The 17,794-nt window shown below is 43.7% G+C and overlaps 1 protein-coding gene across 1 annotated transcript in view; it reads left to right on the forward strand.

Annotated features, from left to right (window-relative positions):
• slc23a3 (solute carrier family 23 member 3) overlaps positions 1-17,501 on the forward strand; it is an 85,121-nt gene extending 67,620 nt beyond the window's left edge. The window contains exon 12 of the mRNA XM_063051359.1: positions 10,876-17,501. Coding sequence (XP_062907429.1) covers positions 10,876-11,132 — 257 coding nt within the window. The 3' untranslated portion in view covers positions 11,133-17,501. The remainder of the gene's footprint in view (positions 1-10,875) is intronic.
• Positions 17,502-17,794: the final 293 nt, after the last annotated feature.

Here is a 17,794-nt window from a genome sequence, read left to right on the forward strand (position 1 = left end):
GCACCTTGCTCATAAAACTCAGTGCCCGTGAACCAGAACAATCCTTTATGATTGCTAACAACCTTGTGTTTGTACAGGCCAATAAAAATTAACATCCCTAATTGCTTGTGCAGCTGACAGATGAGTGACCAGAGTCAGCCAGGTAGACCTGTGTGGGAACAGGAAAGAGAGATGGGGGCAGGGTGGACAGATAGGGAAGCGGGAGGGTGGTTAAGGTTAAACAGGAGGCAAAGCGAGGAAGGTTCTTGGCCATCACCTGCAATGGAGTCATAAACCACGATTTAAGTGAGCTTTTTGCAATACATTACAAACTTAACAGGGGGACCAAAGAACATAGAACACAGAACAGTACTGAACAGGAACAGATCCTTTGGCCCACAATTTTGTGCCAATCTAATTAAATTATTAATCAAGTGGTCAACTAAATTAACCTCTTCCACATACACAATGTCCGTAACCTTCTATTTCCTCACATTCATGTGCCTATCTAAACATCTCTTAAAAGTCCCTGATGTTTCTGCCTCTACCAGCATCCCAGGCCATCCATTCCAGACACCTACCACAAGTTTTGGTGCAAAAAACTTTCCTCTCACATGTCCTTTGAAATTACCTTCTCTCACTTCAAATGCGTGCCCTCTGGTATTAGACGTTTCAACCCTGGGAAAAAGATACTGTCTCTCTACTCTATAAGAAGCTAAAATCAGATGTATCAGTATTACAGTGGAGTAAAGGGACCTATGGAAGTATGAGAGAGGAGCTGGCCAAAGTTGATTGGAAGGGGACACTAGCAGGGATGATGGCAGAACCTCAATGACTGGAGTTTCTGGAAGCAATTTGTAAGGCAAACGATAGATATATCCCAAAGCAGAAGTATTCTAAGGGGAGGATGGGGTACCGTGGTTCTTTAGAAGCTCTTTAGAACAGAGATGAAGAGGAATTTCTTTAGTCTGAGAGTGGTGAATCTATGGAATTCATTGTCACAGGCATATGTGCAGGCCAAGTCATTGATTATATTCTAAGTAGAGGTTGATAGGTTCTTGATTAGTCAGGGCATCAAATGTTACAGAGAGAAAGCAGGAGGATAGGGTTGCATGGAATAATAAATCAGCCATGATGGAATGGTGGAGTAGACATGATGGGTTGAATAGCCCAATTCTGCTCCTATGTCTTACGATAAATATGCAGTAAATTAAATCAACTTAAATTAACACAAATTATACATAACTTGCATGACATTTTGCAAGTTAAGGGAAGTATATTCCAAGGTAGTGTTTGGGTTTTCAGCACAGTTCGAGAATCTGATTGCTTATGAGGGGCATAGGTATCGTAAAATACAAGAAGCTTTTCTCCACTGTGGTTGGGTGAGACTACAGCTAGACGACATGAGTTAATGGGGAAGGATAAAATGTTTAAGGGGGATGTGAGGGAGAACCCTTCACTCAGAGTGTGGTGTTAGTGTGGAATGTGCTGCCAGCAGGAGTCATAGATGTGGGTTTGATTTCAACTTCTAAGAGAAGTTTGGACAGGTACATAGATGGGAGGCTGTGGAGGACCATGGTCCAGATGCAGGTTGAAGGAACTATGCAGAGTTACAGATTGGCACAGACTAAACAGGTTAAAGGGTCTGTTTCTGTGCTGTAGTGATCTATGGCTCCATGACCGTATGGCGGTGGGGAAGAAGCTTTTGTAAATCTTGAGCTGTGGGTCTTCAGGGTCCAGTACTTCTTGCCTGATGCAGCAAGGAGAAGCAACCACAGCCTGGATGGTGGGTTCCTGATGACAGCTGCTGCCATCCTGAGACCTTTTCTCTTCTAGATGCTTCCAGTTACAGATTTCTACAGGATGGAATCACATCCCTCGGCCTAAAATTGAAGTCAAATTCAATCCTATTGTCAGAGGAGCACCACAGCACAGGGACAGGCCTTTCAGCCCATCTAGTCCATGCCAGCCTGTATTTTCTGGCTAATGCCATCTACCTGCACCCAGAATATTGCCCTCCATACCTCTCCGATCCATGTACTTATCCAAATTTCTCTTAAAATTTGCAATTGAACCCACATCCACCAATTTTACTGGCAGATCTTTCCACACGTGCACTACCCACTGAATGAAGCTCCCTCTCAGATTCCCCGTAAATATTACACCTTCCACCCGAAAGCAATGTACTCCAGTTGTCTCACTTAAGCTGAGGTATGCCTGCATGCATCCTATCTATACCCCCCATGATTGTGTTTACCTTTATAAGATCTCCCCTCATCCTCATGGACTCCAAGGAATGGTTGGAGGAAAGTATATAGAAACATGTCCAGAGGGTTGGAGGGTTGCACATGTTGTTCTCTTATTCAAGAAAGGGAGTAGAGATAGCTCAGGAAATTATAGACCAGTGAGTCTTACTTCAGTGGTTGGTAAGTCAATGGGAAAGATCCTGAGAGGCAGGACTTATGAACATTTGAGGAGGCATAATATGATTAGGAATAGTCAGCATGGCTTTGTCAAAGGCAGTTCATGCCTTATGAGCCTGATTGAAGTTTCTGAGGATGTGTCTGAACATATTGATGAAGGTAGAGCCATAGATGTAATGTATATGGATTTCAGCAAGGCATTTGATAAGGTACCCCATGCAAGGCTTGTTGAGAAAGTAAGGAGGCATGGGATCCAAGGGGACATTGCTTTGTGGATCCAGAACTGGCTTGCCCACAGAAGGTTGTAGACGGCTCATATTCTGCATTGAGTCTGGTGACCAGTGGTGTGCCTCAGGGATCTGTTCTGGGACCCTTACTCTTTGTGACTTTTATAAATGACCTGGATGAGGAAATGGAGGGATGGGTTAGTAAATTTGCTGATGACACAAAGGTTGGGGGTGTTGTGGATAGTGTGGAGGGCTGTCAGAGGTTACAATGGGACATTGATAGGATGCAAAACTGGGCTGAGAAGTGGCAGATGGAGTTCAACCCAGTTAAGTGTGAGGTGGTTCATTTTGGTAGGTCAAATATGATGGCAGGATATAGCATTAATAGCAAGACTCTTTGCACTGCGGAGGATCAGAGGGATCTTGTGGTCCGAGTCCATAGGACTCTCAAACTGCTACGAAAGTTGACTCTGTGGTTAAGAAGGCATACGGTGCATTGGCCTTTATCAATCGTGGGATTGAGTTTAGGAGCTGAGAGGTAATGTTGTAGCTATATAGGACTCTGGGCAGACCCACTTGGAGTACTGTGCTCAGTTCTGGTCACCTCACTACAGGAAGGACGTGGAAACCATAGAAAGGGTGCAGAGGAGATTTACAAGGATGTTGTTTGAATTGGGAAGCATGCCTTATGAGAATAGGTTGAGTGAACTCGGCCTTTTCTCCTTGGAGTGACGGATGATGAGAGGTGACCTGATAGAGGTGTATAAGATGATGAGAGGTATTTTCCCAGGGCTGAAATGGCTAGCACGAGAGGGCTCAGTTTTAAGGTGCTTGGAAGTAGGTATAGAGGAGATGTCAGGGGAAAGTTTTTTACGCAGAGGGTGGTGAGTGCGTGGAATGGGCTGCCGGCAACGATGGTGGTGGAGGCGGATACGATAGTCTCCTTTAAGAGACTCATGGATGGCTACATGGAGCTGAGAAAATTAGAGGGCTCTGGGTAAGCTGAGGTAATCTATGGTAAGAACATGGTCTGCACAGCTTTGTGGGCCGAAGGGCCTGGATGGTGCTGTAGGATTTCTATGCTTCTATGTCAGATGTAGGTTTTTAACACAGAGAGTAGAGGGTGAATGGAACACCCTACCAGTGGTGGTGGCAGAGAAAATGCATTAGGGACATTGAAGAAACTCATGACAGGCAAATGGTGGTTGACAGAAAGATAGAGGGCTGTTTGGAGTGAGGAGTAGGTTACAATATTGGTAAAAGAGCTGAGGGTCTGCGCTGCGCTGCAGTGTCCAGTGTTCGCCTACAACTGAAGTCCTTCAGTCCTGGCAACATCTTTGCAAACTTTCTCTGTACCCTTTCATGCTAATGAATATTTTTCCTTTAGGGATATGACCAGGGTTCACTTTTCTTGCTAGTGATGTACGGTGACACAAAAACACAGATATCAGTGACATAGGGTGGGACACTGACACAGATATTAGTTACAAAGGGTGGGACACTGACACAGATATCAGTGACATAGGGTGGGAGACAGACACAGATATTAGTGATGTAGGGTGGGGCACAAACACAGATAATAGTGACATAGGGTGGCACTGTCACAGATAGTAGTGACGTAGGTTGGGACACAGACACAGATATTAGTGATGTAAAATGGGACACTGACACAGATATTAGTGACGTAGGGTGCCACACTGACACAGATATAATTGTAGCTGGGACATTATATTGCAGTTATTCAAGTCGTTGTTGAGGCCATACTTTGAGTACAGTGTTTTGGTCACCCTGCATTGGAAGAGATGATGGAGCTGAATAGAATTACAAGGATGTTGAAAGATCTTGATGACCTGTGTTATCGGAAATGTTGGCCACACTAGGTCTTTATTCTTTGAAGTAAAGACCTAGCCTTAGATCTGTATAAAACTGTAAAATTTTGAGGCAAAGAACAGGTGGATTATTGCTGTCTTTTCTGCATATTTTGAGAGTCACATACTATGGGTCAAGAATTTGAAGAGAGAGTGGAGAGATTTAAATGTGATCTGAGGGGCCATTTTTGGTGCAGAGAATGGTGAGTGTATGGAAATAGCTGCCAAAAGAAGTTGTTAAGGCAGATTCAATATTATCTATTAAAAAGCATTTGGATATGCACACAATACTCCAAGTTTGGTCTAACCAGGGTGTTAACAGAATCTCACAGTTATTGAACTCAATTCCTGATTAATAAAGGCCAACACTCTGTATGCCTTCCCAACCACCCTATCAACTTGTGCAACCACTTTGAGGGGTCTCTGGATGTGAACCCCTAACAAATGGAGCCCTTCTATCTGAGAAAGGACAGATGGTGGGGAAGGGTTTGTGGGGTTTGATCTGGAACCAGATCAATGTACACTATGCTGGTGATTCGGATTCTGAAATGGGAGCTCTGAAAGATTCTGGACAGGCAAATGAAGCACCACTGTTATCTGCTCACCTGTTATATCAGTAACCTGGGATATATTGAGGGCGTATTGTTTCCACAGGATATCATCCTACCCTTCTACCCCAGCCCCCTCTACCCTTCCACCAACAAAACACACAATAAAGCGAACTTCATCAGTGCTCTCACAGAAATATGATACAGGTTCTTTGAAGAGGTTTGCACAGGGATGATTACACAAGGCCGACGAAGGTCACCCAAGCCTTACCTCTATTTAACTCTCCTTTCCTTTGTATTCAGTCACTGCCACTCCTGTCTGCTCTCTCAACAGAGGTAGGCATACCATATATTTGCAAGATGTACCAACAACAATCACCCACCATTTCTGTTCTTTCTGACCTATATCGAACATTGACATCAATCCTTGTTTTCAAATGCATCCTCTTCTTTTCAGTGAAGCATCTTCCAGCCCCACAAGATTTCTCTGCTCCTTTCTTTCCAGCCTCTTGTACATCATCCATTTTTTATCACTCCATTACTGGCTGCTGTGCGTTTGACTGCCAGGATTCTAAGCTCTGGATTTCCCTCCTGGACCCTCTTCACCATCCTTCAGGCACTATTCCGACTCAGGCTTTGATTATCTATCTATACTTTCTATCCCTCTATTCATTGTGGTGAGAAACTTTGCTTATTCTTCCTTGAAACAGTTTGGTACAACTTCGTAAGATATTGTTCCGGCCACTCTTGGTGCAACGTGTGCAGTTGTGTTTGCCAGACTACAGGAAGGATATGACCACAATGGAGAGGGTGCAGGAGATTCTCCAGGATGTTGCCATGGATGGAGCTTTTGAGTAAAAAGAGGGAATAGTTAGAACATAGAACATTACAGCACAGTACAGGCCCTTTGAACCATAACGTTTTGCCAACTTTTTAAGTTCAAGTTCAAGTTTATCATCATTCAACTGTATACATGCATACCACCAAATGAAACATTGTTCCTCTGAACCACGTTGCACAACACAGTACATATAACTCACATACGGTAATATTACCACAAATATATTAACAAATAATGAAATATGTTCCAGAAGATTGACCTTTAGCATGAGGTGCATTTACTGCACAAGTTAAAGAGTTAACAGTATAACAGTACTGGGGCTTCGTACGTGGTGATACTTGGGTGGTGGCAGGGAGTTCAGAGGTTTCACGGTCTGGGGGAAGGAGCCATTTCCCATCCTAACAGTCCTTGTCCTAACGCAATGGCATCTCCTGCTGGATGGTAGAAAGTCAAAGAGATTGTGGGATGGGTAGGAAGGTCATTGACAATGCTGTGTACGCAGCACATCTGATAATTATCTTAGGTGGGTAGAAGAGAGACTCTGATGATCCTCTCAGGAGTCCTCACAATCCTTTGTAGGCTCTTGCGGATAGATGCCTTACAATTCCTGTACAAGATGGTGATGCAGCTGGTCAGGGCACTCTCAATGATGCTCCTGTAAAAATTGGTTAGAATGGTGGGGGGGGGGCAGGGGTGGAAAGGAGGCCGGTTTGCCTCAATCCCCTCGGGACGTGAAGACGCTGCTGTCCTTTGTTAATTAAAGAAGTGGTGTTGAGGGACCAGATGAAATTGTCCATAATGTGTGCTCCCAGAGACTTGGTGTTCCTGACTCTCTCCATGGAGGAGCCGTGTATGTACAGTGAGGAGTGGTCAGCCTGGACCTTCCTAAAGGCCATATTCACCCCTTTAGTCCTGTCCATCTTGAGACTCAAGTAATTGTGTCACACCATTCCACAAGTCACTCTACCTCCTCTCTGTATGCTGTCTTGTCATCGTCGTTGATGAGGCCAGCCTCTGTTGTTTCATCAGTGAGCTTGATGATTCGATTTGAGCTGGATCTGGTAGTACAGCCAAGTGTCAGCAGCTGGCTAAACACAGACCCTAGAGGGCGCTGGTGCTCAGCGTGATGGGGCTAGAGATGTTGCTGCCAACACTGACTCTGACTGTGTGGTCTCTCTGTCGGAAAGTCCAAGATCCAGTTACAGAGAGGGGTGCTAAGACCTAATGAGGGTTTACCCACCAGCTTCTGAGGGTTAATCGTATTAAACCCTGAGCTGAAGTTGATAAATGGCATTCTGGTATATGAGGCACCATTTTCCAGGTGGGACAGGATGGAGTGGAGGGCAGAGGCTGTGGAATCATCAGTGGGCCAATTTGAGGGACAAGCAAACGGGAAAGAGTTCCTCCAGCATGTTGTGTGTTTTGCTCTGAATTTCCAGCATCTGCAGAATCTCCTGTAGTTATGATTTTATAAATGCCTGTGAGTTTACCCCTTATTCTCGCATGTTCCAAGAATAAAGGACTTCAAGGGCCTTCCACCACCTTCACAAGAGCAACTTGAAGTGGGCAATGCAAGAATTTCATGATTCGATATTCATGCCGTCATGTTGGAGGCTACCCAGATGGATTATAAGGTGTTGCTCCTCCAGCCTGAGGGTGGCCTCATGTTGGCACAAGAGGAGGCCATGGATTGGCACATCAGAATGGGAATGGGGATGGAAATGTGAACTAAAATCTTTGGCCATCGTGAAGTCCCACTTGTGGCGGATGATGCTCAACAAAGCAGTCCGCTGGTTAGTTAACTGAATGTAACATGGTGCGAACCGAAGTCAGAATCAGCTTTAATCTTACTGACATATCTCAAGAAGTTTATTGTTTTGCAGCAGAATTACAGCGCCATACATGAAAAAAACTATAAAATCACAAGAAGAAATATATACATGTTGAGCACACTTTATCTGAAATTCCAAAATCCAAAATTTTTTTGAGTGCTGACATGATGTCACATATCAACGAAGGTTCCCAGGCGATACACAGGTCACTGCGCGCCACAGTCAATTCTGAGACATGACCTCACATATGAAATGAACAGAAATTAATGAAAAATATTGCATCAAGCGGAAAAAGATCTCAATCGTGTATTGAAAGAGTGGATTTGTCAGTGTCTGAGTGAACGTATGCTGCTTAGCAGCATGCTAATCACAAAACAAGCAAAGATCTATCATGATGAACTGAAAATTGAAAGCAATTGGTAATATTCAGCAGACTGGAGCCAGAAATTTAAGAAAAGGCACGGCATTAAATTGCTAAAGATTTGTGGTGATAAAGCACCTGCTAATCATGATTCAGCAGAGAAATTCATTGATGAGTTTGCCAAGAACATTGCTGACGAAAATCTAACACATTGAACGGCTGTATCAGTCCATTTGTGTGATAAACATGTGGAAGACAAAGACGGCTTCCTGGTAAATTCAGAGTCGGAATTGATGGCGATCCCAAGGTATATCATTGTATATTCCAAAATCGGAAAAAATCCAAGATCTAAAATACTTCCAGCCCCAGGCATTTCAGATGAGGGGTACTGAACCTGTATTAAAAATTTTAATTAAATAAGTAGTGCAAAAGAGAACAAAGGTAACAAGGTAATGTTCATGGGTTTATCGTCCATTCAGAAATCTGATGGCAGAGGGGAAGAAACTGTGCTAAAATGTTGAGTGTGTGTCTTCAGGCTCCTGTAGCTCCTCCCTGATGGGAGTAAGGAGAAGACAGCACATCCTGGGCGAAGAGGGTACTTAATAATGGATGTGCCTTTTTTGAGGCATCGTCTTTTGAAGATGTCCTCGATGCTGAGGAGGCTAGTGCCCATGATGGAGCTGACTGAGTTCACAACTTTCTGTAGCTTTTTGCAATCCTGTGCAGTGGCCCCTTCATTTGAGACAGTATACAGCCAGATAGAATGACATCTGTATATATCTCATATCATGTAGAGTTATATCTCTATTTGCTAGAGATTTTGGTGGCAAAATATCCTCCATCTTCTAATGAAATATTGTGTGTATGTTTTAGTGTTATTTAAATCTACCACAGAGGAATACACACCAATGCATGTTTATACAGTGCTTGTTGGTGTGTCTCTGAGGCATTAGTGGGCCAAACTCGGGGGTACATAAGCTACCTGACTGATTTGTAACCCTCAGAGACTTGTACCAAAGGTTGCTCGCCACCTGAGGCCACTGTCAAAGGCTTCATGCTCCTCTGCCTGCTCACCTCTCAGTGGAAACAGCCCACTGTCAACAGGAACAGATCTGATCCTTATCTGCCCCCAGATGAATGACCTGTCGCTGAGTCACTCCAGCGGTGGAAGCTCTGTTCTGCAAGTTAAAATTTAATCTTTGGCCTGGTGGCTCCAGCTGAGGCCTTCCCCTCACGATGACTCGGGAACTCAGCATCTCCCCAGTGGGGGTGTTGTGGGGAGACAGTGGCAGCTGCTGACGGGAAAAGCAGGAAATATGTGACCTAAAGGTTTTCGAAGCTCATTGTCGAAGTATCTATATGTCACCATATACAATCCTGAGATTCATTTCACAAACAAGGGAAAATCTGCAGATGCTGGAAATCCAGACAACACACACACAGTGCTGGAGGAACTCAGCAGGCCAGGCTGGTGTGTGTACCTGAGAGTCATTTTCTTGCAGGCATTCACAGTAAATACAAAGCAGCACAATAGAATCAATGATTGACTCCACACAACAAGACGGACAAACACAATGTGCAAAAGACATTGAAAACAAACTGAGCAACGCAGAAAGAAAATAATAGTCAAAATAATAATAATAAATAAATCAGCGATAAATATCGAGACTATGAAATGAAGGGTCCTTGAACGTGAATCTATAGGGTACAGGAACAGTTCAGTGTTGGGGTGAGTGAAGTTATCCCTTCTGGTTCAAGAGCCTGATGGTTGAGGGGTAATAATTGCTCCTGAACCTGGTGGTGTTGGTCCTGAGACTCATGTACCTTCTTCCTGACGGCAGCAGTGAGAGACAGCATGGCCTGAGTGGTGGTGGTCCTTGACAATGGATGCTGCTTTCTTGCAACAACACTCCTTATAGATGAGCACAGTGGTAGTGAGGGTTATATCCATGATGGACTGGGCTGTATCCACAATGAGGAAAAAAGAGAAAGTAGTGAAGCTTTGGAGGTGAGAGGAGAAATGAACTGACAGAACCAAAATCAATAAAGCCAACAAACAAGAAAGAAAGAATCTCAGAAAACGAGTAAATAACACACAGAATATTAAACAGCAAACCACCGAGTCCATGAAACAGTCCGGGGATGTTCAGTGTAGTTCGGTTCAGTTCAGTTTTGCACTGTGTCATTCATTGATTACAGGTCGCAGAGCCAGTCCGTGTTAAAGCAATAAATAAAAGGTGTGACCAGAAACCAGAAACACATATAAGAAGAACTGCAGAGTCCTCTAAAAATGAGTTCAATCCAATCCACAAACAGCGCCAATCAAACCTTGCCTGAGACCCAAGACTCCTGCACTTCCCTCCGGCAGCAGTGAGTGAGAGGGAGAGGGAGACCAGTCAAGTGCAGGTAGATGGCACCAGGCACCCACTCGTTTCCTCTCTCTTCATCATTAATTTCAATATTACTCGATGCTTTGATCGGCAAGCAATAGAGCCAACCATGGGTTCGCACTCCACCATTAGGCTGCATGCTCCATTCTCAACCACTCTGAATTCCATTGGAGACCTCAAAAGCATCAGATCACCAGGTTGGCCCAGAAACACTTCATTAAAATTACAGATTCCACCCGCACACAGATTAATAGCAGAGGTATATTTAAAATAAGAAGGAGAAGAGGAAGCTGTTTCATGAACTGTCTGCAGGACATCATCGTTAATCTTGTTGGCCGCTGGTGCCACCTTGCATTGATTGGATACGGTATTAAACAAAAAAAGTGACTTGCCTCTTTGATTTCAGGGACATCAGCAGAGCGGGGATTGGTGGCAAGTTTTCCTGGCTTCCACTTGCGGCCAGAAGGTGAAGACATTCATCAGCCACAAGAACTGAGCAGCGTACTTCAGCTCCCTGGTGGTGTTCGCACGTTTTTGAAACACCTATGCCCAAAATTCTTTCCCTTCCACAACCTTTGTCCAGTCTCAGAAGCAACACAGGAACGTACAGATGTTGAGGAAAACAAGGGCTTGCTCCCGGTTCCCATTCTCCAGGCAAGTTAAGGGGAAAAAAAAAGGTTTTTCAAGGCCTCAAAGACTGTGCTGAGATTCCAAGTGTTCCAGATTGACTCTGCTGAGACTAAAACACAACAAGGAAAAAAAGCCCATGAGTCTTTTGTCTTTTTCATTACCTTTGCACATAGTTTGACATTAACTACAGAGGAATGTTTTGGAGATGGGGCTGTTCAGACAGATGGGTTTGGATGAAGGATGCAAGATTTAGAGTTGGAGATGTAAAGGGCATTCGGATTTCCTGACCTTTTGGATTCTCTTGGAACCTACAGAGTAAAAAAAATCTCTGACGCAGCAGGGGATGGGGTAGACACAAAAAATAAGAATTTTCACTGCTTTGGTAAGTTATAATAAAAATTGAGAGTTGGGAAAGAAGAAAAGGGTATTGTAAAACTTGAGAGATATTGTCCAACTGGGTTAAGAATTACTTGCTATTAAACTGGTCGCAAGAAGGGTGTAGGCACCTGTGATCATGAGTTTTGGGGATGAACGTGAGAACCAGGAAACATCCAGGCCGCATGGTAGTGTAGTAGTTAGTGTAACGCTGTTACAGCACCGATAACCTGGGTTTGATTTTCGTCACTGTCTGTGTGGAGTTTGTATGTTCTCCCCGTGACCTTATGGGTTTCCTCCGGGTGCTCCAGTTTCCTCCCACAGTCCAAAGGCGCACTAACTAGTAAGTTAATTGTTCACATGAGTGTGGGCTCATTGGGATATCATGCTGCATCTCTGAATAAAAAATAAAAATTAACAGTGTCATTTATCATGGGCAAAAATTCCAGGAGGTGGGAAACTGATGAGGTGAACAGAGAAGATAGAAAATGGCAAGTGGAATCCCGTCTGGAGAAATATGAGATAATGCACGTGTGGAGGGGAAATGGGAAATGGGCAGGGAAATTTGGAGTATCGTGTACAGTTCTGGTCACCTGCCTACAGGAAAGAAACCATTTAGATTGAAAGAGTACAGAGAAAATTTACAAGGATGTTATCAGGACTTGAGGGCCCGAGTTATGGGGAAAATCTTCTCCGACAGGAAAAATTAGTGAGGTTATGTTCATGGATTCAATGTCCATTCAACAATCTGACGGCAGAGGGGAAGAAGCTGTTTCTGAAATGTTGAGTGTGTGTCCTCAGGCTCCCATACCTCCTCCTTGATGCTAGGACTGAGAAGGGGGCATGTCCTGGGTGATGGGAGTCCTTAATGAAGGATGCCAACTTTTCGATGCATTACCTATTGAATGCTGGGAGGCTAGTGCCCATGGTGGAGATGGCTGAGATTACAACCCTCTGCAGCTTTTTGTGGTCCTGTACATTAGCCCCTCCATACTAGACAGTGACATAACCAGTTGGAATGCTCATCACAGCACATCTGTAGATATTGGCCAGTGTCTTTGTTGACATACCAAATCTCCCCAAACCCCTAATGAAATTGAACTCTGATTGAAAAACTCCTATGGCTAATTTTCAATGGAATAGCACAAGCTGCAACCGGACTGCAACAAATGTCAGAAATCATGAGGCATTAGGCGTTCTGAAAGCGGGTGAGAGGGGAGTTGAGCAATTTTTCTAGTCAGCAAGAGAATGAAAGAGAGAAGCTCTTTGGTCCATCCCATCAATGTTTAACTATTATAACTGAGGTCTGGAATTCAGCAACTACAGGTGTCAGCAGAAAACTTCATGGTGTTTAAAAGGCATCTGAATGAGGACGAGAAGAACCCTAATAGTTATAGGGTCAGAGTTGTATAGCATGGGAGCAGACATTTCAGCCCTGCTTGTCCGTGCTTACTAAGATGTCTATCTACAATCATTCCATTTTCCTGCATTTGGCCCATGTCCCTCTGTTCCATCCTGTTCTAAATCTTTTTTTAAGCACTGTGATTGTATTTGCCTCCTGCACCTCCTCTGTCACTTTCTTCCATTTACCCACCGCCTTCTGTAGTGATCTGAGCTGGGACCTCTGCTGTTTGTGATGTATAGGAATGACCTGGACAAAAGTGTAGGTGGGTATGTTAACACGAGGAATTCTGCAGATGCTGGAAATTCAAGAAACACACATCAAAGTTGCTGGTGAACGCAGCAGGCCAGGCAGCATCTCCAGGAAGAGGTACAGTCAAAGAGGTACAGGGTATGTTAGTAAGTTTGCAGATGATATTGAAGATCTGTGGTGTCATGGACTGCATAGAAGACTGGTAAAGAGTACAGCAGGATGATAGATCAGTTGCAGATATGGATGATTATTGAGAGAGGTAATAGATGAGATTTCTGGGGCATTGACCAATATCCTTGTGTCCTCTCAAACCATAGGCAATGTCCTGGAGGACTGGGGAGTAGCTAATGTTGATCCGTTATTCAAGAAGGAAGCCAGGGATAATCATGGAAACTATAGACTGATGAGTCTCATATAAGAACATAAGAAATAAGAGCAGGAGTAGGCCATCTGGCCCTTCGACTCTGCTCTGCTATTCAATAAGGTCATGGCTGATCTGACCATGCACTCATCTCCACCTATCTGACTTTTCCCCGTAACCCTTAATTCCCTTACTATGCAAAAATCTATTCAACCTTGTTTTAAATATATTTACTGACGTAGCCACTGCTTCATTGGGCAGAGAATTCCACAGATTCATCACTCTTTGGGAAAAGCAGTTCCTCCATATCTCCATCCTAAATCTACTCCCCCAAATCTTGAGGCGATGTCTCCTAGTTCTAGTCTCACTTACCCCTGGAAAGAACTTTCCTGCCAAAGGGGTTTAGCCCAAAACATCAACTGTACACTTTCTCTACATGCTGCCCGACCTGCTGAGTTCCTCCAGCATTTTGTGTGTGTTGCTCAGATTTCCAGCATCTGCAGATTTTCACTTGTTTATGACAACTTTCCTGCCTCTATCTTATCTGTCCCTTTCATAATTTTATATGTTTCTATAAGATCTCCTCTCATCCTTCCGAATTCCAGTGAGTACATTCCCAGGCGACTCAATCTCCCCTCATAGTCTAACCCCCTCATCTCTGGAATCAACCTGGTGAACCTCCTCTGCACTGCCTCCAAAGCCAGTATATGCTTCCTCAAGGAAGGAGACCAGAACTGCATTCAATACTCCAGATGTGGCCTCACCAGTACCCTGTACAGTTGCAGCATAACCTCCCTGCTCTTAAATCCAATCCATCTGGCAATGAAGACCAACATTCCATTTGCCTTCTTGATAGCCTGCTGTACCTGCAAACCAACCTTTTGCGATTCATGCACAAGCAATCCCAAGTCCTTCTGCATAGCAGCATGCTGCAATCTTTTACTATTTAAATAATAATCTGATCTTCCATTTGTCCTTCGAAAGTGGATGACCTTGCATTTACCCACATTGTACTCCATCTGCCAGACCCTTGCTTGTCCATTCACTTCACCTATCTATCTCTCTTTGCAGGCTCTCCATATCCTCTGCACAATTTGCTTTCCAACTCAATTTAGTGTCATCAGCAAACTTAGATACACTACAGTCAGTCTCCTCTTCCAGATCATTACTGTATATCGTGAACAGTTGCGGGCCCAGCACCGACTCCTGCTGCACACCACTCACCACTAATTGCCAACCAGAGAAACACCCATGTATCCCAACTCTCTGCTTTCTATTGGTTAACCAATTCTCTATCCATGCTAATACATCACTCCTAACTCTATGCATCCTTATCTTATGGATAAGTCTTTTATGTGGCACCTTATCAAACGCCTTCTGGAAATCCAAGTAAATATCATCAGCTGTAGGGAAGTTACTGGAGACAACTCTTAGAGATAGGATTTATGAGCAAATGGAAATACATAGCCTAATTAGGGAGAGCCAACATGGCTTTGTGTAGGGCATGTCATGCCTTACTAACTTGATTGAGTTTTTTTTTGACAAGATGATGAGGGTGATTGATGAAGGTAGAACTGTGGATGTCGTCTACGTGGATTTTAGTGAGGTGTTTGACAAGGACCCTCATAGAAGACTTATCAAGATGTTTATGATGCATGGGACCAATGGTGAATTGGCCATTTGGATTTAGAACTGGCTTGTCCAAAGTAGATATGGGGTAGTGGTCAAAAAGACTTATTCTAGCTGGAGGTCTGTAATTAGTGGAGTTCCACAGAGATCTTACTGGGACCGCTGCTGTTTGTAATGTATTTAAATGACCTGGATGTAAATGTAGAGGGTAGGTCAGTAAGTTTACAGATGATGGAGTTGTGGATAGCATAAATGACTAGCAAAGAATACAGTGAGATATAGATCAAATGCGGGCAGGGATGGAGAAATGGCAGATGGAGCTTAACCCGGCCAAATGTGAAGTTTTGCACCTTGGTGGGTTAAATGTAAAGAGACAGTACAGTGTTAAGAACAAGACCCTTAGCAGTGTTGATGGGGTCCAAGTTCTTATCTCCCTGAAAATGGCTACATAGGTTGATGGGGTGGTTGAGAAGGGATATGGCATGTTTCCCTTTATTAGTCTAGGCATTAAGTTCAAGATCAGGAAGTCATATCGCACCTTTATAAAACTCCAGTTGTACACAGTTCTGGTTGCCCCATTATAGCAAGGATGTCAAGACTTTGGAGAGGGTGTAGAAGAGGATTACTAGGATGCTGTCTGGATTAGAGGGCATGTGCTATAAAAAGAAGTTGGACAAACTTGGAATTTTCTCTGGGGTGGTGGAGACTGAGGGAGATCTGATAGAGGTTTATAGGATTATGAGAGAGATAGACAGAGTAGACAGACAGTACCTTTTTTCCACAGTTGAAATGTCTAATACCAGAGGCAGTCTATTTAAAGTGAGAGGAGGAAATTTCAAAGGAGATGTGAGGGTCAATATTTTACACACAGAGTGGTGGGTGCCAGAAACATCAGAGGCTTTCAGGGGATGTTTAGATAAAGAGATGAATGTGAAGAAAATGGAAGGATATGGACATTGTGTACACAGAAGAGATTAGTTTAGTTAGCCATTTGAATACTAATTTAATTGGCCTAGCACAACATTGTGGGTTGAAGGACCTGCTCCTGTTCTGTCCTGTTCTAAGGTCTTTTTTCCTATCTACTTCTGTGTGAATAAGTTGCCCTTCTCGTACTCTTTAAATCTTTCCCCTCTCACCTTACAATTCCTCTTGTTTTAGACTTCTCTACCCTGGGTATTCTTCAGGGGTGTGGATCAAGGGCAAGCAAGTGAGATTAGGTGGATGGAGGGTCCTCATTTTCTATTAAGAAAAGGCAGTGACGAGCAGATTTGGAGAGGATGTTTCCTACAGTGAGGGAGTCTAGGGCCAGAGGGCACAGTCTCAGAATACGATGACATCCCTTTATAACAGAGATGAGGAGGAATTTCTTCAGGCAATAGGAGGTGAATCTGGGAACTTATTGCCACAGATGGTTGTGGAGGCCAAGTCATTAGTTACATTTTAGAAACATAGAAAACCTACAGTACAATACAGGCCCTTCGGCCTACAACGCTGTGCCTATCATGTCCTTACCCTAGAAATTACCGAGTGTTACCCATAGCCCTCTATTTTTCTATAGTGAATATAGGCATAGTGAATAATTTTAATAGGAATTATGATTAATATCAATGTCTCCAAGTTTTGATCTATGTAATATTAGTTGGCTTCTAAAGATATAAGAGATTGCACATGCTGGGATCTGAGCACAAAATCAAACTGCTGCAGGACGATCTTCTTGCCTTACTTCCCTCAAACAGAACAGAGCTAGCGTTCTCTTGGATTTTATGCAGAGATAAGCTCCTGATTAGTCAGGGCGTCAAAGGTTACCTGGAGAAGACAGGAGAATGAAGTTAAGAGGGATAACAAAACAGCCGTGATGAAATAACAGACCAGGTTCAATGGGCCAAATGGACTAATTCGGTTTCAATGTCTTATGGTGTAGATAAGAAAAAAGTGGTACATCTTAAAAGGCTGAGTGCCCAGGTTATGCAGGATGGGGGAAAGAGAAGTGGAAGGGATTGGCGGGGGGGGGGGGCGGGGAGCAATGTGGATGAGCTGAGAAGGAGAATGTGTTGAAAGAGAAGGAAGGGATGGAAATAGGAAGTGGAGTGAGGTGGAAGGAAAGGTAACAAGAGTAAGGGAAGAGGAGATGGAGCACAAAGAAATAGCATGCTGAACTGATACAATGGCTGTGGAGAGGATTATGTGGAACATAAATGGATTATTTGGTCTGTCTCTGTGCAATAGACAGAGGCAAAATTGGCCAGTAGATGCCACAATACTCTCAGTGGCTTCTTTATTTGGTATACCTGTACACCTGCTCGTTAATGCAATTATCTAATCTTCCAATCATGTGGCAGCAACTCAATGCATTAAAGCATGCAGACATGGTCAAGAGGTTCAGTTGTTGTTTAGACCAAACATCAGAATGGGGAAGAAATGTGATTGCAGTGACTTTGATTGTGGAATGATTGTTGGTGCCAGATAGGATGGTTTGGATATCTCAGAAATTGCTGATCTCCTGGGACTTTCACACACAACAGTCTGTAGAGTTTACAGAGAATGGTGCGAAAAATTTTAAAAAATCATCCAGTAAGTGGCATTTCTGTGGGTAAAAACACCTTGTTAATGAGAGAGGTCAAAGGAGAATGGCCAGACTGGTTCAAGCTGACAGGAAAGCGACAGTAACTCAAATAA

The sequence above is a fragment of the Mobula hypostoma genome, chromosome 6, assembly GCF_963921235.1.
Source record: "Mobula hypostoma chromosome 6, sMobHyp1.1, whole genome shotgun sequence".
Classification (NCBI taxonomy): Eukaryota; Metazoa; Chordata; class Chondrichthyes; order Myliobatiformes; family Myliobatidae; genus Mobula; species Mobula hypostoma.